The sequence below is a fragment of the Topomyia yanbarensis genome, chromosome 3 (genome assembly GCF_030247195.1).
Source record: "Topomyia yanbarensis strain Yona2022 chromosome 3, ASM3024719v1, whole genome shotgun sequence".
Lineage (NCBI taxonomy): Eukaryota > Metazoa > Arthropoda > Insecta > Diptera > Culicidae > Topomyia > Topomyia yanbarensis.
Window position 1 is genome coordinate 421,996,206 of NC_080672.1, and position 22,972 is coordinate 422,019,177.

Sequence of the window (22,972 nt, forward strand, 5' to 3'; positions counted from 1 at the left end):
ATCTGATCGAAAGTGGTATGATCGCACGTCTCAGATCCTTTGGAACATCAAGAAGCGCGTAAAAGCTTGAGACTCGGGAATTGTTCGTCCAGTTGCTCAAAAGCTCCTAACAAATCATTTCAGCCGTTCAACAATCATCTGATAGTTCTGAAAGCTCGAAAGACCGCAGTAGGCGCGGGAGTATTTGGAGAACACTTCCAACAGTCACTTGGCCTTCCACCGCAATGCAGTGGTCTTCTCGGCAGAGGCATTCGCAATAAAAACAGCGCTAACAACGTTCAACACCGTCAGCACCTTAGTAATTATGTCCGACTCGGCCAGCTGTTTATCGGCAATCGAAACCGGCACATTCCAGCACCGTGGATTTAGGAAATTGAAAACCTGCTACGAAATCGTCCAGTCAAGGTCTGCTGGATTCCAGGTCACGCTGGCATCCGTGGTAATGAGGAGGCTGACCGTCGGTGGTCAGCGTCCACTGCAATTAAGCTCCGAGAAATTAAATTCGACACAGAAAAGTGGAAAGACCGTGAGAGTGACCGGCTGATCACCGAGCACTTACCCGGCTGCGAATAGGGCATATCCGATTAAGTCACGAGTTCCTGCTCACGAAGACATCCCCACCAGTATGCGATTGCTGCGGGGTCACTGTAGACGTCTGGCATCTAATTCTCAACAGCAAGAAATTCGACGAAGCCACAATAAAGCACGATGTCGACCCGACGAGTTTACGAGCGGTGCTGTGCTACGACAACGACAACGAGACGAATATGTTAAACTTCCTCAAAAAAACGAATTTGTTAGAAAGATGTTGGAAGGCAATGTAACATACTTTGAATTGTTATCTGAATAATTTTCCTTTCGACACGAATGCACCAACTTCGGTGTCAAGTGTACAACAACAACAACAACCATCCGAACAGTGTTGAGAATACTAGGGAAAAAAGTTTCTCCAAGTGTCATTTGTAACCGATTCCACGTCACCATATTTCGACAAGAATCTTTTAATGAAATCCATGCTACTGCACGATGCTTAATAGTGTAGGCGAATTAAACTCTTAGTTCGGATCTTGGTTTTAACGTTGTCATATTTAATGTTGTGTTGCCCATTGCGAGTATGATGAAGTTGAATGTCAATGCTTCTCAAAGCACAAGCTCCATTTTAATCTTTATAAACTGTTCCACATCGCGCACTGTAGGTCTAAGAGGGATCTGCGTAAAGTCAATCGCGATTGTGTTCTTCCGCAATAAGCGCACTTTATTTTCTGGTTCACTCATTTTACTCACATTACGAGGACAACGGGACATTGCGTATACGTAACAGAGCGGTACAGGTAGTAATTGTTCGCTTTTAACAGCGATATTATGATCGTTCGCTAGTTGTGTCCAGCTGAGTTTATTGTTTAACAGCAAGCCTAGCTTTGTCATCCGATAGTTGAATCGCTTTACAACAAAACACCGCATATCTAATAGCATTTTCGTTTTTTTGCTGGTGCTACACTGGTATAGTGGAAAAAAGAGATAGATTGATTACACCTAAGTTTGAATGAGTGTAGCACCGACTATACCGGTGTACACAGTCAAAAACGAAAAATCCATAAATTTGGGGAAAACTCGTCTCTACTTATTCACCGCTTTCCAATATCACGATATCGCAATAGCAAAAATGAAGATATGGATTAAATGGTAATGTTGTGCAGGGGTTTCGATTCTAACTTGCAGACCGAGGGATAGTGGTTGTCACTTCTACGTCAGGAATACCTCAAGGAAGCCACTTGGGATCGTTGATGTTTCTGCTATACTTCAATGATGTACTGAATGTACTAATTCTGAAGACTCGCGATTGTCCTCCGCGGAAGATCTCATGATTTTTCATCTGGTTCGTTCAATTGAAGATTGCAGATTTCTCTAATAGCAGCTTAAAGTCTTTGCTGATTGGTGTAATACTAACCGCATATGTTTAAACCCGAAGAAATGTTCGAAAATGTCATTTTTACGGAAGAAGGATTCGATTGATTTTGACTACCGTCTACTAGAAACAGAAATTGAACACGCCAGTAGGTGAAGAATCTGAGAGTGATTCTGGATGCTCAACTTACTTACAAACTCACGTCTTCTCTGTAGTTGGGATAGCGTCTCTATTGCACCTTACAACGATCAATCCTAGAATATTGCCTTGAAGTGTGAAGCCCAAACTACAACACCGTGCAGCGTAGCATTTTATGCTTTGTGGTCAGTAATTGTCATGGAAAAATCCTGTCTGTCTGCCCAGTTACAAAATCCGATACCAGCTGATTCAACTGTAGCCCCTGCATGTTCGAAGGAAGACAGCAAGAGCTTTGTTCATCGCTGACACAGGACACTTTGCAATGTCATTTAGATGCCCCAACTATTTTGGAACAAATCAACATAAACGTCGCACCTCGAGCATTACGCAACAACGTTATGTTCCGATTTGTATTCCGATGCACTAATTACTGTATGCATGGCGCCAGAGTTTTCAACTAGGTCGCTTCAGCTTTCGATTTCAACATTTCTCAACAAACTCTGCGTCTACACGAAAAAAACAATTGTTCCCAAAGTCGTAAAGTGCCATGAATTCTTGAACAATCACGTTTTTGCGATACGTTGAACAAAAATCATGTGTTTTAAATTATGTTCAATTTCTTTTCAGTAACGCCTACCTAACGCTTTTATTACTGGAGATATTTGTTTTTGTTTTATGAACTTCACCACCATGTCCCATTCGATTTGTTGTACGTGAACTAGTTCACTACTTTATGAACATTATTCATAAAACCAAAGGTAGACTCGAGATTTTATTCATAGATTTAGGAACATTATTCATTATGAAGATGTGAATTGATTCATGATTTATTACATCTTGAACATGATCTGATATTCATGGTTGTAAATTAGTTCACAAAATCAGAGCATATTTTCTCGTAAGATATTTCACGAAACTCGGAACATTATTCATGAATTCTTTCAATCATCGTGAATTAGTTAATGATTCCTAATATATTATTCACGATACAATATTCATGCTCATGAAACAGTTCACAAAATCATAAAATATTATTCATCTATACTTGAACTGATTCATGATTCCTAACGAATTAGTCACGATTCGTGCTGGTGAAATGGTTCAAAAAATCATAAAAAGTTATTCATGTATTATGCTTCTTAGTATAATAGTCACTACTAACCATTCGTATTCATGAAATAGTTCAAAAAATTGGAAAGTATTATTCATAATCATCATAAATCATAAAAAGTTATTCATGTATTCGTGAACTAGTTCATGCTTCCTAGTATAATAGTACCACTATTCATTCGTTCTTGTGAAATAGCTCAAAAAATCATGAACTAGTTCATGAAAAAAAACAAAGTATAAAAGTCACGTCTGACCATGTGTGTCCGTGAAATAGTCCACAAAATCATAAAATATTGTTTTTGTATTCGTGAACTGGCTCTAGATTCCTAGTGCATGATTCACGATCTATCTTAAGTGTTTGTGATATTTAAAAAATATCATTAATCATTTTCAATTGCATGCAATTCTTCACATGACCATGAAATTTTCACGTGAACTATTACACAAAATTTAGGATTTTTCATGAAATACAGAGTTATATCCAGCTGCTAGCGACTACTAACGTATGCGGAATAAAATTTGGACAAAATCCAAAAGGCATTTTTTGTACAAAACTCTTTGTTGAATGTTCTTTCTATATGAAAACATTTGTCAGCTTATTAACTTAATGTAGAAAAAAATTGAGCCCATTCGAAAAGGTTTATGACAGTTTGCAGGATCTTTTTGCAAAGAAGTTGAAAAAATTGATGTTGGCATATTCTTAATTTCTTTCTTAATTTTGACTATCATGTTTGTTAGTTTTATGTCGAAAATTATTGGCATATACTCTCTGCTTCAAATTATTCCACAAATCCTCATTTGGACGCAGTTGTGGTACATTTGGAGGGTTATCAGCCTTTTGTACAAAAAGTATGCCATAATCCTCCAATGCGCCAAAACTTCCTTTTGGCATAAAAGCTAGGTGCCAGATTAGACGTTCGCTGCCATTTTGGTCACATGGTATCTCCTAGCGGGTCGAAATTAACACTGGATGTTTAAAATAAGTGTGCCTAGAGTATGACGTTTAGTATGGTGCCTTGCACAGGGTTGCATTTTTGTTTTAATGATGGAAGCGTTGTCCAAATTTCATTCCGCATACGTTACTACCAAGTTCGACCAGCAAACGAGCATCGTTATTCATTTGATAATATTCAATGTGATTGATGTATATAAGCCTCTACTGTAAACAACCACAGTAGAATACGGTTGTCAATTGATAGAAATACCAACTAAAAGTATCAAATGCATTAGAGACAGAAAGTGAAAAATATAACGGTTGCTGTCGAAGCAACCTTCTTATACCTACCATCAACGAAGTGAGTCCGTTTTAATTATTTCTCCCGAACGTTTCCCTGTGATTTCTATTTCGGACAAGTGTAATATTGAAAAGTGATGTCTGGACAGAAAACGAAAACTTCTCTGATCCAGTTCATATTATCACGTTACTCCGAGTAAAAAATCCGATGGTAATTAAAAAATACCATATCACGATAAGATGAAGAGAAACTGCGAATATCATGTTAAAACTGAGTGACATGATTCCAAGTATTAAATTCTAAAATGAGCTCAAGAATATATCACGATGGCGTGCAAATAAATTACGAAAATTGTCACTAAGATCCTGAAATAATGAACATAAATAAAAAAAAATATCACGATACCGTGAATGGAGATGACGGACATTGTAAGGTCCTGAAATCATGAACATAAATCATGCTACATTGCCAATAAAAATCTGAGAGTAAAATCATGAATAAATTATTGCGGTAACGTGCTGAGAAATTATCTAAATCACGACAAGGATCCTGAAATTATGAACATCGTTTAATTGTCGGTTCTTTAGTTGATATAGTTTATACCGTACCAACAACTAAACATATCCAGGGAACAACCACAGCAACCCAACCAAACATTGTAATGTAACGCCACTTGGCATCACTGTTTGCTATATTCCGGTCTTCAGTATAGCTGATAGTAGTCAGTAGCTGATAGGTCTTCCAAATCGATACCAACGGCAATCAATCGCGGCATTCAAACCTACAAATATATTACCAGAATGCCGGCGGAATGAATTCAGGAATCGACGATTATTTGGTAGCAAGTTCGAATGAATGATTCGACATAATCGCCCTCACAGAGACGTGGCTTAGCGATAGCACTCTGTCAGTGCAAGCATTTGGTGCCAACTACGATATTTTCCGTACTGATCGCAGCTCACGCAACAGTTTGAAGGCTACCGGTGGAGGGGGACTTGTGGCTATCCGTCATCGATTGAAAGCGCAACTGATTGACGATACTTTAGGGGTCTGTGTCGAGCAGGTGTGGGTGCGAATCAAACTGGCTGGCTACGCACTTTTTCTTTGCGTGGTTTATCTTCCACCGGACCGCACTCGCAATTCTACATTGATTGATTCACATACTGAGTCACTGGAACGGACTTCTGCTCAAGCAAGCCCGGTTGATGAGATCCTGATTGTTGGTGATTGGACGTTTGTGACGGATGTTCGCTGATACCGAACTGTCATGTTTTCATGCTGGTATCACCAGTTTGCTTGACTGCTACAGTCTAAATCTGTTGCGCCAAACGAATAATGTGGTGAATGAGAACAACAGAATCCTTGATCTCTGTTTTTCGAGCAAATCTGACTACGCGCCAAAAGTTACCGCAGCACCGTTCCCCCTGGTAAAGACTGTTAGACACCACACTCCCCTGCATATAGTGCTTGAAGCAATTCGAGTGAAGCATGACTTCAATGCTTCTGACACCGTCAGATATAATTTTAGAAAAGCCGACTATAATAGCATTATTAACTTCCTGTCGAATATCCACTGGACTGAAATTCTCGACAATGATGATGTCAACGTTGCAGTGCAGACCTTCTCCAACGTTATGAGCTATGCTATCGATCGCTATGTACCCAAAAGAAGTGGCCTTCAATCTAAGCACCCAGCGTGGCACACTGCCGAGCTGAGACGGTTAAAAGCGACTAAAAGAACCGCTCTGAAGAAGTACTACAAGTTTGGGGGCTACGTGCTGCGATAACACTACGTTCATGTTAACCAAGTCTATAAAAAGACATCGATGCGTTGCCATGCCGATTATTTGCGAAACGTGCAACGTAAGTTGAAGTCAGAACCTAAAACAGAAAGGAATCCGGGTTGCGTTCAACGATCAGCTATGGAGGACGTATGAGCTCTAGTTTACAGGAGATTTGCCAACTATTCTCTGAAAAGTTCGCGAGTGTTCTCTCCAACGAGAAACTGACACCGACCCAGGTTTTACGCGCGGCTCTCAATGTACCTCAATCATACCAGTCTTTGAAATCTATCAATATCGACAATAATATGGTACAACTTGCGATTGGCAAAATGAAGGCTTCAACCTCTGCAGGCCCAGATGGTATAACAACTATTATTCTAAAAAAATGCTCTGCCGGTCTAATTGTACCTCTTTGTCATCTGTTTCAATTGTCGCTAACAACCGGAGTATTTCCCGATCTCTGCTGTTTGAAATGGCTTTGTTGGAACCCATCTCTAGCCACTGCAAACAATATATCTCCGAGACTCAGCATGGATTTATGCCGAAACGTTCAACATCTACGAATCTTCTGTCGTTCGCAACATATGTGACAGATGCCATGTCAGACGGCCTTCAAACTGACGTTATCTACACGGACCTTTCTGCTGCTTTTGACAAGATTAATCACGCTATTGCAGTGGCAAAGTTGGATAGACTTGGCTTTGGTACTAATATTCCCCGTTGGATGCAATCGTATCTCAGTGATCGTCGTTTAGCAGTCAAGATAGGTGATTGTGTATCCGTCGAGTTCTTCGCTTCATCTGGTATTTTGCAAGGCAGCCATCTCGGTCCATTGATTTTTCTTCTTTATTTCAACGACGTCAACTTTTGTTTAGAAGGACCACGGTTGTCTTTCGCCGACGACCTCAAGTTATACCTCAGAATCCGGAATGCTGATGATGCAGCTTTCCTTCAACGCCAACTGGTAACCTTTGCGGAATGGTGCGAGATCAACCGAATGACCCTAAACCCCCAGAAATGTACGGTCATTACGTTCTCAAGGAAAAAAAACGTCAATTCGACTCGATTACTGTCTAACTGAATCTACGATTGACAGAGCGAGTTTTTCTCGATGAACAACTGACGTTTAAACAGCTGTTTGGGGTTCATAATGAGAATATCTAAGAACATCAGATATTTACTGCTTGAAATCTCCCTACTATTCACTCGTTCGATCAACTCTGAAATATTGTTCAGTTCGGTGTAATCCTCATTATCTCAACGGTGTCCATCGAATTGAGACAGCACAGCGCAGATTTGTTCGGTTTGCCCCTCGTCGATTGCCTTGAAGCAACCCTCACCAGCTGCCAAGTTACGAAAGCCGGGGTTTGCTTATTGGACTCGATACATTGCAAGTGCGGCGGGATCTATTCCGTGCTATGACGATTTCGGATATTTTGCAAGATCGAATTGACTGCCCCGAGCTTCTCAGTGCGATAAATATGAACTGAATATGAATTTATTCCTCCGATTACCTCTTCGCCGGACTAGCTATGGAGTAAACGGTGCCATCATTGGTTTGCAGCGGACCCTCAAGCCACAATATTTGGACTCTGATGCGCTGCTGCAACAACAAAAAAAAATCACCGAATCTTCGCAATCTTCAATTATGAAAGGTCGAACAACAGCCAGTAGTATCGTTGCGAAAATTGTTGATTGCAGGCCGTTTAGTTGTTAAATAAAACTATGCCGATGTTGAGATCGCTGAGTTTTGCACGTACTGTCAAATACGCAATACGAGTAAGAGAAGTGTAGGATCGAATGTAAATTTCAGGATGGTAGTAGCCTTACTTCCATTGCGAATATACAGTCAAACATCTCCACCTCATTTAGATGGAATCGCGAGTACTGAACACAGTTGTATCAGGAAATGCGAATTGATCTAATGCGAAATAATTGTTTCCGCTTTCTTTTTGATCGTTCACTTCAAACTTATCATTTCAAGTGTAAAGCATCTATCGCGGTATTTGTTGAATGTTAGTTTCGACGTATGTTTCATTATCCACTAAACAGCAACTGGATCTGGTCAAGTTTTGAACCTTGTATTCATGTAAGTCTGCTCTTGTTATGACCTTCTGAACGTTACTCCACCTTTTTGTCAGTAACACGCATTGAAACGTTACGATTTCGCTTCTTCTTAATACTGTTTCCGGATTACTATCTGATCCGTGCTGTTGATCCTTGAACTATTCAAGTACTCTGGCACGGGTGAGTTGCAGATATTCAGTATTTTTTCAAACCAGCTTCGAATTTTGACGGTTCTTTGCTTGGTTTACTTCCTTCTTTGCTGCAAAAAAATAAATTCGTTGAAAAAATACACTTCAAAGAGAAACTGTCCAACAGTTGGTTCATTTCTGTCCAGTAGGAAAAAATACTGCGAATTAGATAGCCCAATCGAGGTCAAAGCAGAATCGACTCTTGAAACTCAGGTTGTCCATGCTGGTAAGCGCCAAATCAAACGATAGCAAGAGCTCTTGAATGGTCTCTTTGTGGTCTTTTGCGGTTTCAAAACAAAATCTTTGAACCTATCAAAGGTTTCTGAAAGCGCGTCCCAGCTGAGACCGAAACATCAAGGCTCCACTCGTAAAAACTAAAGGTCGTGATAGTAAGATCAATAAAAGGCAAACGTTATTGCTTACTGCGAGCTCTTCAAGTAGAACACTTGTGCTTTTGCCCCTGCTCGCGAAGTCGAGATCGACGGCGCGGGGTCACCGACGATAGTTTGACATGCGAGGATCTGCTGGTGTAATGGGTTGGCTGTCTTACTTCAACTGGTGAAAATTTTGGATTGCAAACGTTTGCATTCAGTATTGACCGAGAAGTAAGGAACGAATTTTAATTCCTGCAGGGTAATCTTCGTTAGATCCGCGTTACATCCTCTTGCACTATATTCGTCTACCTGTACGTCTGCTTGTATCGTAGGCCATGCACTGAGCAATTGAGCAACACAGCCAGGGCCGTAGCGACTTTAGAACGATAATTTAGTGTGTACATTAAAATGGCAGTCTTATCTTGACTTGTTTTATAAGGCATATCAAGATTTATGCTTCTTCTGAGGACGTTGCTCTTGACGGGACCAATCCGATCAACCGCAACCGCAGTAGCAAAAAAAGGCTCGCTGTAGAAAGTGTGGTGATAATCATAAGGATGATTCTTGCAATAAGAAGGCTGAAGTGTTCTTACTGTGCGGAGAATCAGAATGATACCTCAACAACGTTTCTCTTAGGAGCAATCTTTGACAGATCACATCTGTTCAGAGAGTTTTAAGAGTAAATTCAAGAATTTATTCATTATTTTCTAGTCACTAGGTGACGTGACTGTGAAAATAGCGCCCCCGATCTACCTTGGTCCCTCCGGAACAACCAGTGACTCGAATGACCTCACACAAAACATTGATCGACACAGGAACTTCTTCCTTTTAGTTTTGGGCGCGAACATTCAAAGACGTTCTTTCAATTCGTTGTGGGACAAAGAGTATTCAAACGCACAGGAGATGAAGGCCTGGGCGTATAAAAACTTCCAGGACAACTGGGTACCCGCTAACTATCAACAGTGTGCAATGTTAAAAACGCAAACAAAATGTTTAATGAAAGTTAAGAAACATGATTACTGGCGCCGGTACGTCAACAGGTTAACGAAGGAAACATCGATGAGCACTGGTTGGAGATACGCTGTCGTTTTACGCACAAATGTCCCATGTGCTATGGGATTCCTTATACGCATGGGATAATTATGCGTAGAGCGGCAGTACAGTTCGACGACGTCTGCGAAAACGGAACAAACGCGCGATAAAGCTGTTCTCCTAGCTTGAATTAGTTCTAAAATGTAAAAATTCAATTTAAAATGATGTAAAATAATAACCCCCTAATTTCAAGATATATAGAAATTGGCACCTTTAAGTTGACGTAACGTGCCATGTGAAATAAACGGGCTTAGGGCCGATTTCTTCACCCTCGCTTAACTTTTAAACGAGGTTCACCAGTAAGTTTGAACCTGGTTTAAGCGTTAAGCGAGGGTGAAGGAATCGGCCCTTAAAGAATTAAATCTAGACCAACACGAGCAAAGGGCGGAAGTCCAAATGAGATTCTCTCTTTGTTTACTCTCTCTCTCTCTCTCTCTCTCTCTCTCTCTCTTCCGTCAATAACTCGGCCGCTTCTACGTTTGCTCCTTAACTCTCAGCATAATATGCTAGACGACACCAGAGTCTTCGGAAAGTTTTATGTTGACGCCGTAATAATAGAAAGGGAAAGTAAACACAAAGAGACTCTCATTTGGACTTTTGCCCATTTCACATGTTGGTCTAGAAATGCAGTTTGAGGACCATAAATCCCAAAGAAACCTAGCGAGATCCCGACTGAGAAGCATCAGTTAAAAAATAAACTCAATTTAAACAGGAACAACAAAATCTCCTTACCCATCCAACTGATCCAAAGTTCACTCAGCTAGCGCCGAATGTAATTCATAAAACGTAACCAAATCGTTCAAATGTTTTTCAAACTGAATAAAACGGGTTGTTGTCTCTGTCATCGTCGCCGTCTTTGTCGTCGTCGCCGTCGTTGTCGTTCTTGCCACCATCGAAGAATGTTGGAACACAAGAGTCAAGACGCCCTCGCTACTCGCCGATCGCGTGTTTTGATTTTCGTTTCACAGCGCAATTTATTCGAATTCTATTTCGGATCAACAGTAGGTAAATTTGACAAACGTAATCACAACATTGTCATCCTATTTCATTCACTTTTTATTTTACAACTACAAACAACTACGGAAAATATCAAACGGGGTAACGCAGAAGCCAATAGGTTGCAAAAAGTGCGAATAGAGTATAATACAAGGGTGCTGTTCAATTATATACAACAACGATTTAACCGACAACCGCTAATACAAAAAGAAGTGCCAAACATCTATACAAAGTTACGGGTTGATAATAATTATTAATGGCAGTCAAAGCAGCTATAAGCGTACAGAAACATGAACGAGAGTTAATAAAAGCGTTTGCAAAAGCTCTACTATATTACAGTCATCTCAATAAAGCAATCAAGCGTGCGCGGGTTTTCCGTCTTACCTGTTTACTTACATCTACGAGATCAATCCTTAAAAGGTCAGACTTGAAAATGGTAGTTTTGAAAGGGTTCGTACTTTTTAATTTATGGCAAGTGGGAACTTATCCTTTTAGTATAGGGAGTTTCTAATCAAGAAGGGGGAAAAGGAGAATACTCTAAACATTAGCGTGTACTTACCATTTCCGAACTAAGACGTGAATGGATATCTTCGCAGAAGATATCCCACCAGTACTGCAGGAAGTTAGCTAGATGCTGGAAGCCACCTGGGGTGTGCACTGTACGAGTTTCCGAGTTGAAATTCTGCAGCCATGGTTTGGCCGTTCCAATGAAGTGCAAGATTTTCGTATTTTGGCCGAACCTAAAAGCAGATCGTATTTTAAATAAACTAGTTGACACTAAAATAATATCATTGCAATAACTTACTGCTTAAATGCTGGAAGGTACGAGTAGGAAGCAACCGATGACGTGTTGTACACGAACGGCAAATGTCGCGAGATGTCCTTTGTAGCCCAATCGCTAAAGTACGAGTTCAGCAATCCCTGATCACCTCCATCGAAACTTCCATGCTGCACGGCAAACTCCAACAGACTGGAGAACGTGTCCATACTAGGCCGATACACGTAGACACCCGAGTTGAAGCAATCGGGCCAGCCGACATCCGGGGCGGCGGACAGTTCTTCCCGCTCGAACAGTTCGTCGCAATTTCGCAGTACCAGCGTGTCGGCATCGAGGAAAACGCACTTCTCAAACTGCACCAACCGCCAGCAGTGGAGCTTAGTGAATGTGATTCCCAGCTCGGGACGCTTCAGCAGTGCCAGGTTGGCTTCGTCCTTCGAGTCAAGCAGGTTGACTTCCTCCACCACGTTGAACACTGCCCGGAGTTTGGTTCTGTGGATAAAGAAATGCGGTCAATATATTATGCGATTCTTTAAAATAGTTTAATTAAAACAACAAAAAGACAGAAAAAAACGTAAAAAGACAAAAATTCTGGTAATGCAAGACTGTGCGAAACACCCAGAAAGTGTATTTTAGATTAACGATATAGGGACTAGATACGTGCGCCGATGTATTTTTAATCACCAACTTTGCGCACCCATATTTCCCATACAAACAGCATGTCGCATATGAGTGCCTTGCCTACAAATACTTATGAATGAGAATATTTCAATGACGATGAAAATTTACTTTGCTATCCATATATTTTTGAATTTATGAAAATAGGACAAATAATATATCGTTTCCACAAAGGAATCAATATCACTTTTCAAAGAACATATTTTATTAAAAACAATAAAATCGCGATGACACAACCGAGGCACGACTACAAGATCTGGCACGATATTAACACTATTAAACCACAGACTAACAGGCATAACACTCGAAAACAATGCTTCATCCGCTTTAACGATCATTTTAAATATATTTGTGGTTAGGACTTTGCAATTATGGCGCCACTGACACATGAAAAAACATTTGAGGGAAAGACCACTAGTGAAAAATAGTTCCCAAGCGTGGTGGATAACCCACCTGCAAGTAAGTGTTTGGGACCGTGAATAAACGGTGAAGCTAGCGTTCTGGAAAAATTGCCGGATCGATATTTTTTGAGGGGATTCCCTCATAGTGTTATGTCTGATAGTCTGTGATTAAACGACACATGTCAAAGTACGGAAATTTGGATACCGTTAGAGAAGATATTTGGAGAAACGACTTTGCAGGTGCTCCAACGGTGTTCTGTAAGAAAAATTTTTTTGTGTCGTAAATTTCATAACCAATTTAGTCCTAGGTTTTGCATCCTTTACGCGAAAATTGGTTCATTCTATTTTCTCCTGAGTGGAGGAAATTATTCTCCTTAACGAGTTTCGATTTCACTAGTTCTCATCAGCTTAAAATTAACTCTTTTTCTTGTGAGACATCACGCAGACTAGAGGTTTGCTCAGGGACACAGTATCTCTGTTTGTGGAGCCAGCGTCAATCCGGCGCCAACTTAATCCTGGTACTAAGTTAGTGTCGGATTCTGATGAGACAAAGTCGAAACACAAATTCCATAACTAATTTAATTTTCATATCGACATTTCAAAATATCACAATATCTTTTTTCCGAGAGTGGAGCTTGAAGCTTGGTTCTCGGAAGGGCTCCCTGTCAAAACCATTCAAATGTCGCGCATTAAAGTACTGCTTAAGGCAGATTTCAGCGAGTGTACGGTTGAGATGTGCGTGCATAGGGATCGCGGAGAAATAAGCATTTATTTGTTCGCGCTTGAATCCGCGTTGAACAGATTATAAGTGCGATAGCGTTGACAAAATCATCGGAGCATGTTCGTCTTTGTGTATCATCGCGAAGGGCTCGATCGTTTGTATGTTAACGTGTTCGATCGTGGGCGTTTGTATGTCGCGTGTGCTAGCATGTATGTAAGGGATCATCCATAAATGACGTAGCATTATATGGGGGAGGGGGGAGTTTTGTATTTTGTGATGATGTGTGACGACAGGGGAGTAGGGGGTCATGTCATGCTACGTAGCTTTTTTAAAGGGGAATAGAATAGAATTTTTAAAAAATTACGGTGACAAGGGGGGGGGGCAGAGTTACCGTCAAGCTACGTAATTACCAGGGGGGGTATTTAGAGGTTTATGACGAAATGCTACGATGGGGGAGGGGGGGTGTTAAAAATCACTCTAAAAATGCTACGTCATTTATGGATCCCTAACTTCGCGTATATAAATTAGATTTTATAACCATGTAGACATTCGCATATTTGCGAGGTCACTTGAAAAGTTTAAAATCACTGCAGCACCGTTTCATCCCTCATTTTCCTCCAAGTTGAAATCGATCATTAGTCACACCTGTGGTAGTTTTTTAAGGAACCTTTCCCTGCCCTCTCACTCTACGTAACAATCCTATGAGAAATATTGATTACGATGACTTGATCATGAATGCTACCAAATCTAAGCAAGCTGTTAAAATATGCTTCCTTAGTTCCTATCTTCATAACTTTGGCGAAGACAACGAGACTGTTGAAATTACACAGCGCTTTTTTGAAACAATATGCTTGAGAATATTGTCGATTAAAATGGATCCATGAACAGATTTGAATACAAATTAGTTAGAGAAAAGACAAAGGTTAGTCCGATGCATCTTCTATATGTTGGAGAAATTATTTAGTAAGTGCATTAATGTTGTTATCACGCATAAATTTCTCTAGGCAATCCGCTGCCGAAATAGTGTAAATAAAATATTACCTAGGGGACGGGCACAGCGTAGTTGGTAAAACGATTGCCTTGTACGCAGCTCACCTGGTTTCGATTCCCAACCCCGCAAATTTTTCTAAAGAGATTTCCCTAACCCGAAAAAGAAGCAAATGACCCTAAGGTTAAAACCTCTATAACCAAAATTAAAAAATATAACCTCTTGCGCCGCATACGATATCCGCGGGAATTTCTTATTGGCACATTTATTAGTTATCGCTTTAAAATAGAGAATACGTATAGAAATCCAGTAGGAAGAATAAGAAAAATAGTAGATGAACGTAGAGGGGATGGACAATACCATATTAAATAGATACAAAATTATGAAATACTAAAAAAAATAAATAAATGTATTTAAACAGAAGGTGAAATTCTAGGTTTTGACGCCTTTTTTGGTTGGGGTGTAGGAACCCAGTGGATGGACTAATTCTGGCGTCAGCTGCCAGATGACACGCACCGTTCGAGCATAGGGACATTACGAACGCGAGGCAAGGAGCACAGATAAACGTGCGCGTTAATCAGATTATAAGTGCTCTAGCGCGAAATCTTGGTCGTATTTGTGCGTGGATGATCGCGATTGCATGCTCGTCTTTGCGTATTATCGCGGAGGGCACGGGTGTTTGTAAATTAACGTGTTCGATCGCGTGGACGTTTGTATGCCACGTGTGTTAACGTATATAAATTCAATTTTATAACCGTGTAGCCATTCGCATACTCGTGTGTGCTTTTGGATGATCGCGTGGACCGTGAATCAGATACTTCAGCGCACGGTTCAGATGCTTGAAGAGAGTAAGTTTGCCCATATCACTAGAGTTCCTGGTCATATCGCCATGGAACGTGGTGTCTAGTGAATATAAGCGTCATTTTTTGATTGGTCCAAAGAAGAAACGAATAAAAAAAATTCTTAAACCAAAGCTTGAAAAATATTATTGTTGTACCACTTCACGGTGTATTGCGTAGAACAACTTTATGTAAAAAATCAGCAAGTCCACAACTTTGGAATATGAAAATACAGGTTTTCCCCTCTCATTTGCTACCTTAGTTGAGATGATCGGTCGGGGGGTCTACAGTAACTTTTTTTGAACATTTTTTGTCCAGGAATCATGTCTTATATCACTAGCTCCAGTTATTGCATACAATATGGATGGCGTTATTGCAGGTGTGGTACATGAACAGAGAGAGAGAGGGGTTGAATACTATCGCAGCGCCACTACTGTGTATTTTTGACAATCAAAATCAAATCATTACTGCAGTGCTTTCTCACCATACGTATTTTTTCATTGTGGCGTAGTGCATTGTGAAACTACATCATGAAACCGAAAAGTCACGAGGAAAATCGGCAGAGAGTGCGTATTTTGTGTCTTAAAAAGGCTAATTTACGACAGCTATCCGAACAAATAAAATGTATTTCCTTCCGGATATCGACGTAAAAAGTTGGTACTACCCACCGAACATTTGTAGTCGTGGCTCCTTTCTATTGTATGACCAACCTTGTGAACCAAATGTGGAATTGCATCATTAGAAACATGACTATCGTATTACAACAAGAAGTGAGAAGCTATGTGAATGTGAGATTCGTGTAGCTGCGCGTGTCACTTTGCCAAATGTCAGTAAATCGCAAAACAAACCCAAGAAGCGAGGTAGGCCATGCAATGCGGAATCATCCAAGAAGAAACGCGTAGCAAAGATCTGCACTGTGTGTTATTCTGAGGTTTCGAAAGGAAAACGACATCCTTGTACGAGCATTGAACGGCACAACAATGTTTTACGGATTTTACAGGAGAATGAAACTCGAGCCGGCAATTCGGTCGTGGAAAAATATCTAAGAGAACAACAACCTAATAAAGAGGGTGTTAGTAACTTTAACAAACATCAAAGGACGGCCGACATGCGTGACCATAGGAGTAGCTGTTTCGTCAAATAAACAATCTCTTTCTCTTGACGATCTTTTTCTTATTAGGAAGAGTTGCGAGTTATGTACGAGATAGACCATTAGGCTCAGCCATCTTCTCCGTGGAATAGATATCGAAACGCCTCGAAACCTACCTCAAGGTTTAACACAGTTGAACCAAAAACTGAACAAGTTTTTCTCTGTAACACACCTTTCGTTTGACCTCGACAAAAGCAAACAATGAATCTCGAGATAGAATACTTGAGACAGTTATATATTGCAATGATGCGAAAGGATTGATAAAATTAACCGAAAACGAACAATCGATTTGTGGATCACAAGTTTTTTTTACAAAATAGGAGCAGATGGTGGAGGCGGTTCATTTATCTATCGTAGAGAAAGTGCGAACACACAAAAAAGCGAATTAGACACCGGAATGAAAAAACTGTTTTTATAGCTGCTGTTCCCGGTATTCCAGAAAAGTATTTCAATTTGGCGTAAATTTGGTCAACACTTCTAAAACTGGATGAACTAGATGTGGGTTTAGCAGGTAACCTCAAAATCATTTATCTTTTATTGGGTATTATGGGGCATAGCTCTTCTTTTCCATGTCCATATTGCATCACAAGTAAAGCATTGTTGTCACAAGAATGCAAAGAATCTCATACGGCGGATCAGATAAACGAAAACTTCAATAAATTGAAAGACCAAGGTGCAGACGAGAAAACGCGAAATGCTTTTTTAATTGTGTCCAGCAACCGTTGCTATGTGGGTCCTCTGACACCAAAACGATAATGTTGTGTCCACCAGCCGTACTTCACATTGTGTTAGGAATAGTTAACGCAATCTAGAAAGGCATTGAAAGTACCGATCCTGTTATTGCCGAGCGATGGGTAAAGATCAGCTCTTGTCAACGACATAGCAAGTATGGTTTCACAGGGAGAAACTGCCATAAACTTCATGCTAAAAGGACCATATTGGGTAACGATGGCCCACTGGGAATATACCGAACGGTAATATCTGTATTATTCAAACATTGTGAAATTTTCAATATTGATTCAAATTTATAGGTGCTCGATCGATTTTCTGAACTATTTAAAGCTTGCCTTTAAGAGTCCCTCGAAATCGGATATGCGAAGATTAGAACCACCAGTTGGCCACGCCAGCACGCACAGGCTAGTGGTTGATCATTAGTTTGGGCTGGTGCAAAGTATGTAAAAACACAAAACATAAAAAAGGCCCATAAGCCTTTTTCGGTCGTCTCGATGCACCACTATCGAGGCGTAATGCAATAACCATCTTAAAGCAATTGCCTGTCAGAGGTTCTTTAGCCTTGATGCAGGCAATATGCTTGATTATGTTTGCAGTACCGTTAAGGTGAAGATATGTGGAAGCCACGTTGCTAGGCACCGACTCGCTTGTTTACATTACGAAAAACTGAAATCTGAAGTGAAAATTCAAAATTCAAAATGCAGTGGTGTGTGAAAAAAGTGCATTTGAAAAAGTGCAATGAAAACGAGAAAAAGAGTGTTTCGAAAGGAACCCCAAGTGAAGAGGGGTTATATTTTCGCACAAAACAGGAGCTACAGATGGCATTCCGTCAAAAACTCGGATTGATTGCATAGGAAAATATTTTAGCTTCCTTAAGTAGTAGTTTCGTGGCACACCAGCAAGGTTAGTGTGTTGAAAAACGTATTTTTATATTTGCTCATGTCAGATACATGGCTAGGCAGGGGAGAGGGGTGTGTGTGGCGTAGGAACTATGTTGTGGCTCGCATGTATAATGTCCTTAAGGTGAAGATATGTGGAAGCCAGGAACGCATGCTTGTTGCTAGGCACCGACGCGCTTGTTTACATTGAGAAAAAACGGAATTCAAAGTGAAAATTCAAACGCACAAATAAGAGTTTTTGGACATTTTCCTTCGGTCATCTTCACATTGGCAGACAATTTGAAGTTTAGTTAGTAAACGATTAAAATTTCGCGGTTTTTCGGTGTTTTTTCAGTGGTGTGTGTTTAAAGTGCATTTGAAAGTGTTCTGCAAATGAGAAGAAAAACAAAAGCGTTTCGAAAAAAAATCCCGGGTGAAGAGGGGTGATATTTTCGCACAAAATAAGAGCTACAGATGGATTTCCGTCAAAAACTTGGCTTGATTGCATAGGAAAATGTTCTAGCTTCCTTAAGTAGCAGTTTCGTTGTACAACGGCAAGATTAGTGTATTGAAAAACGTATTTTTATATTTGCTCATGTCAGATACATGGTTAGGCAGGGGAGAGAGGTGTGTGCGGCGCCGGAGCTATGTTTTGGCTCGCATGTATAATGTCCTTAAACTCATCAACGTAGGAGAGGGGTAACCGTGTCTATTGAAATTTGCTTCTATGCTTTCAAAATTGCAATTTCTAAATCGTTTAGAAGCTCCAACCCGCTACTGTAGAAGAGCATTCTGACCTGACAAAAAAGAGTGCACCCTCCTTCCCCCAACGGGTAGAGTCGTCTATGAAAGTATGAACGGGGGGATGGTGTACCTAAACGATAATCGCTTTTCATTCGCAGTCAGGTAGGTAATCAATATGTACTTACTTCATTGCCTCCGACACGCCGGGCGTTATCAGTACGGCTAGCTGATGCGCCGTATGCACCCGTTTGAGGGAGTGTGCCACCACGAGGGCACCAAGCGAGTACGAATCATTGGTCGCTAGCGTCACCCACGCGAAATCTGTAGGAGAAAAAAAACAAAAATAATATTACACAATTATAATTTATATATCACGTTTGGTTTTTTCAATGAAAAAGGAACACTGCACAAGAAATACGATCCAGATGTAGGGATGCATCAATTATCATAAATGTTGATACCAAGAAAACTATTTTTTAGCGATTTCGTCACTGATTAGGAAACAAAAGGTATGTTGAGCACGAATGGTTTCTCGAAAAAAGTTAAATTAAAAAGTAGATAAAACTAGTCAAAACTCGGCATAGTATTAGATATCAAACTAGAACATCCCTATTGTCATACTGTTTTTCAGATTTTTATTATTTCAGTCTCAAAAAATGTGAATTATGTGGGCGGTGTCCGTTTAGAAACAACTGCGGTACAATAAATAAAGATGTAAACTTCCCATCACATAGCCGATCGTTTATTTATACCGACTCAGCACGCGACGAACAGGCCCTAAACAGAATCCGTAGAGGATGAATGATGTTCATTCGGCTATTAAACATGATCTGGTTTTAATACTGAATCCCGTATCCAAACAAGACGAGATTTGCATCAGTGAAACACACAGCCATACACGAATTAACGACCCCACCGAGTTGCTAATTACGACTCTAGACTAATTTCCTCGGGCGATCATCTAAATGGCATCATGCATGATTCCTAGCTCCAAGACAACATTGCGCATCACACCCAATGATTCGCAGATAAGTGGATAAAAATAACCTATCCGGCTTCTTCTGACTGCATCAGTAAGATTGGCCTTTTTTCTATCCGAAAATAGGCACCCCGATCGATGGTTGGAGAGTTTGACATTCATGTTACAGTCCCAGTAAAAGCGTGCAGGTGTAGGTAGTGTTTTGAATGCAATTTCATCTATACTTTAGTCCGCGGAACCGAGAGAGTTTGCCTTTTTGAGGGTGCACAACACACTATCTCCAGTCGTTAACTCGTCTTGTCCAGAATAAAATAATAGAATTGTGACCAGTACTAGGATCTAATTTTTTGCTAAACCCCTATAGTTATTCTACCAATATAAATATGTTAGTTAATATAATGCTAGTTAGAGCATCGACATCATAGACACGATAGTATGAAAATAGGGGCTAGTGTAGTTCCCTGACAAAAAGGATTAATAAAGGCACGAGGTAGGAAATAAAAATGCATTAACAATTAATATTCGCAATCTAATCAAATGCCTTGCTGATTTCGATTTATCACAATTTTTTTGGGAATTCGACCTTCAACACATTCTTATCTACTCCATCGATATTGTAAAGTCCTAGCCGCATCTGTACGGCGAGCCTTTATTTTTAATTCCATGATAATGATTCACTAAATTGCAAGCGCCGGGCGCGGCTAATTTGACGCATCTTATCGTGCATTCTGTTCACAGTGGTAGAGAATGTAAATTTAGCAGGAATTTTAACTTCTTGCTAAAACTAAATGACTAAGCCTTATAATATGTTTAGGAAAGCTTTTGTACTTTGCAGTGCCCTTCTTTTAGATTAAACAGAAACTAGGGTGGTATTAATTTTAGCAAAATGTAAAATTAAACTTTTTAATGGTTCGAGATGAAGATTTACTGTCTTCAATGAAGTTGTTGAACAACACATTTTAGACAAATTTTCTGAAGACACGCAAGCACTGCTTTTCATACTTTCCATTGCACGAGAAACCAAATGTAAGCTCTGTATCGATAATTTGTTATAAACATATTTCTTCTAATCACATAAAACAAATTGAAAATTGGGAATTAAGAACAGTTTTATTATGTAGACATTTACTTTAATATGAGTAACAGTAACAAAAGAACAAAAAAATTATTTAGCGAATCCTCTGACTTTAGATTTGATCCCTTTCATAAGGTTTTGGACAGCGGCGTCATCGCATTTTTGGACGCAGCATTGCAATATTATTTTAACTTTGACATGGTCTTTTTCTCCCTTCTTGAAGATACACTTCACGATAGCTTAGTATTGTTCAATAGGACGAAGCTGTCGACAATTTGCCGGATCGATATCCTTCTCGAGAAAATCTATCTTCTCGTATTACTATTTTATAGTGGTTTAGCATAATGTTCTGATGCCAAATCAGGCCAAAGCAATGGTGGAAGATTGTGCTTCTTGTATAACAGAAGCATCCCTTTTCGGAAACACTCAGTACGATAAACATCGGCATTTCTGGTTCCTTTGGTGTAGAAAATTGACGACTTTAAGCTACACGAACAAACTTCCTGCCAAACAAGAACTTTTTGTCCAAATTGTTCTACCAGCGTCGACTTCTCGAGGTCAGTAGTGTCCTCACCACTTGACACTAAAAATGTCTTATTGCACTATCTGGGGCTACGTTTCATTCCAAAATCTATCGATGTCACGTTTTTGCGTAACTATGAATGAATTTACGTATTTTTACTACCAAACAAATCGGAATAAACTGAATTGTTTATCATTGCTGTATTGTTTATGTATTTCAATATTACCTACACATTTTTTTGTTGGAGACGAACCACTGCGACCAGTGGTTCGTCTCCACTCCAGTACTCTATTGAAAAGCCCGCAAAAATGAATTGATCTCGCAACATGTGAAAACTCCCATGCATGAGTCAGTCTATTCCGGACAGAGCCGACAATGGTGAGGTTATGAATAGAGGTGCCGCGTGTCCGTTTCAATCATACCTCGCATGCCAAGCAAGCAACATCATGACTATATCGTCCAGACAGTACAATAACCGATAGACGCTATTGAATTTTGACAGTGGTGATATTACAGTAAAACCGTGTACGGGTGCCAGAACCACTTGGATGGGTTTGGATTGAGTTGAACACTGCAGCGTGCAATGTGTGCGTGCTGTTTAAGAACAGCAGGACAAGTTGTTGATTTTGCGCATGTTTAGATACATGTTTCATCTCATAAAAAATTATGGAAATGTGCAAAATGACGGTTGTAAATACAATTCGGAGGCTGGCATAGCGTTATTATTGGTAAGCCTTGTACGCGGCTCACCTGGGTTCAATTCCCAACCCCGCACACGGGGTTAGAAATTTTTCTAAAGAGATGTTCCTGACCCGAAGAGACAAATGATCCTAACATTAAAACCTCTATAAAAAAACCCCATGTAAAAAAGAAAAACCGCGATTTGTAACTATAAGTCATTTATTTTTTTATTGAAAATTTAGTTTTAGTTTGCTGAAAGTCCACTTAAGTCTACGATGGGGAGGGGGAGGTAGGGTCAAAAGGTGTCGAATTGCGGTCTACGTGGTTTATGGATGGTCTCTAAGCACCGATTTCTTCACCCTCGCTTAACCCATTCATGCCCATGTTGTTTGTGGACAACAACGCTTTTAAACAGCTATATCTTTTGATTAAGACAAAATTGGCTCACAAAAACAAGTAACCATAATAAATGTGACTATTGCCTTTCATTTGAGTATTACTAGTTTCAAGGACCAGCTCTAGAACGGAAGTTATTGCAATTAGTCTGATTGGATTCCGATGGAGCAGTGCTGCCAGGAACAGTTTACGTTGACGACGGAAAATGAATTTCTCATATATCTTCGTTAAGTTGCAATATTATTGAAAATTGATAAAATTTATCAATTTAGACTGCTTGGCTGCATTTTCCACGCAATTAGACTATTGTAAATATTCTAGGAGAATTGTATTGAGCATTGGCAGCTTCTAGCACTGCGAGGGAAGCACCTATCTTTATGAAAAAAGGCTTTTCGTGTTTCTTGATCCCACCGTTTTCAAGGAAAAATAGTTTTGAAACCCTACATGCATGAGCAAAAGGTTGGGCATGAAAGGGTTAAGCCAGGTTTAAACGTACTGATGAACGTGGTTTAAAAGTTA

At 40.0% G+C, this 22,972-nt stretch overlaps 1 protein-coding gene across 8 annotated transcripts in view; it reads right to left on the bottom strand.

The window, feature by feature from the left end:
• Window positions 1-22,972, bottom strand: part of LOC131693191 (glycogenin-1) — a 64,106-nt gene that overhangs the window by 18,033 nt on the left and 23,101 nt on the right. For 4 of the 8 annotated variants that reach the window (XM_058980816.1, XM_058980818.1, XM_058980817.1 and 1 more), the window contains exons 2-5: window positions 18,985-19,120; window positions 11,696-12,160; window positions 11,450-11,630; window positions 11,275-11,316 (exon numbers count right to left, since the gene is read on the bottom strand). In XM_058980816.1, coding sequence (XP_058836799.1) covers window positions 11,275-11,316; window positions 11,450-11,630; window positions 11,696-12,160; window positions 18,985-19,120 — 824 coding nt within the window. The remainder of the gene's footprint in view (window positions 1-11,274; window positions 11,317-11,449; window positions 11,631-11,695; window positions 12,161-18,984; window positions 19,121-22,972) is intronic. The other 4 variants (XM_058980815.1, XM_058980822.1, XM_058980823.1 and 1 more) reach the window with 2 other exon arrangements.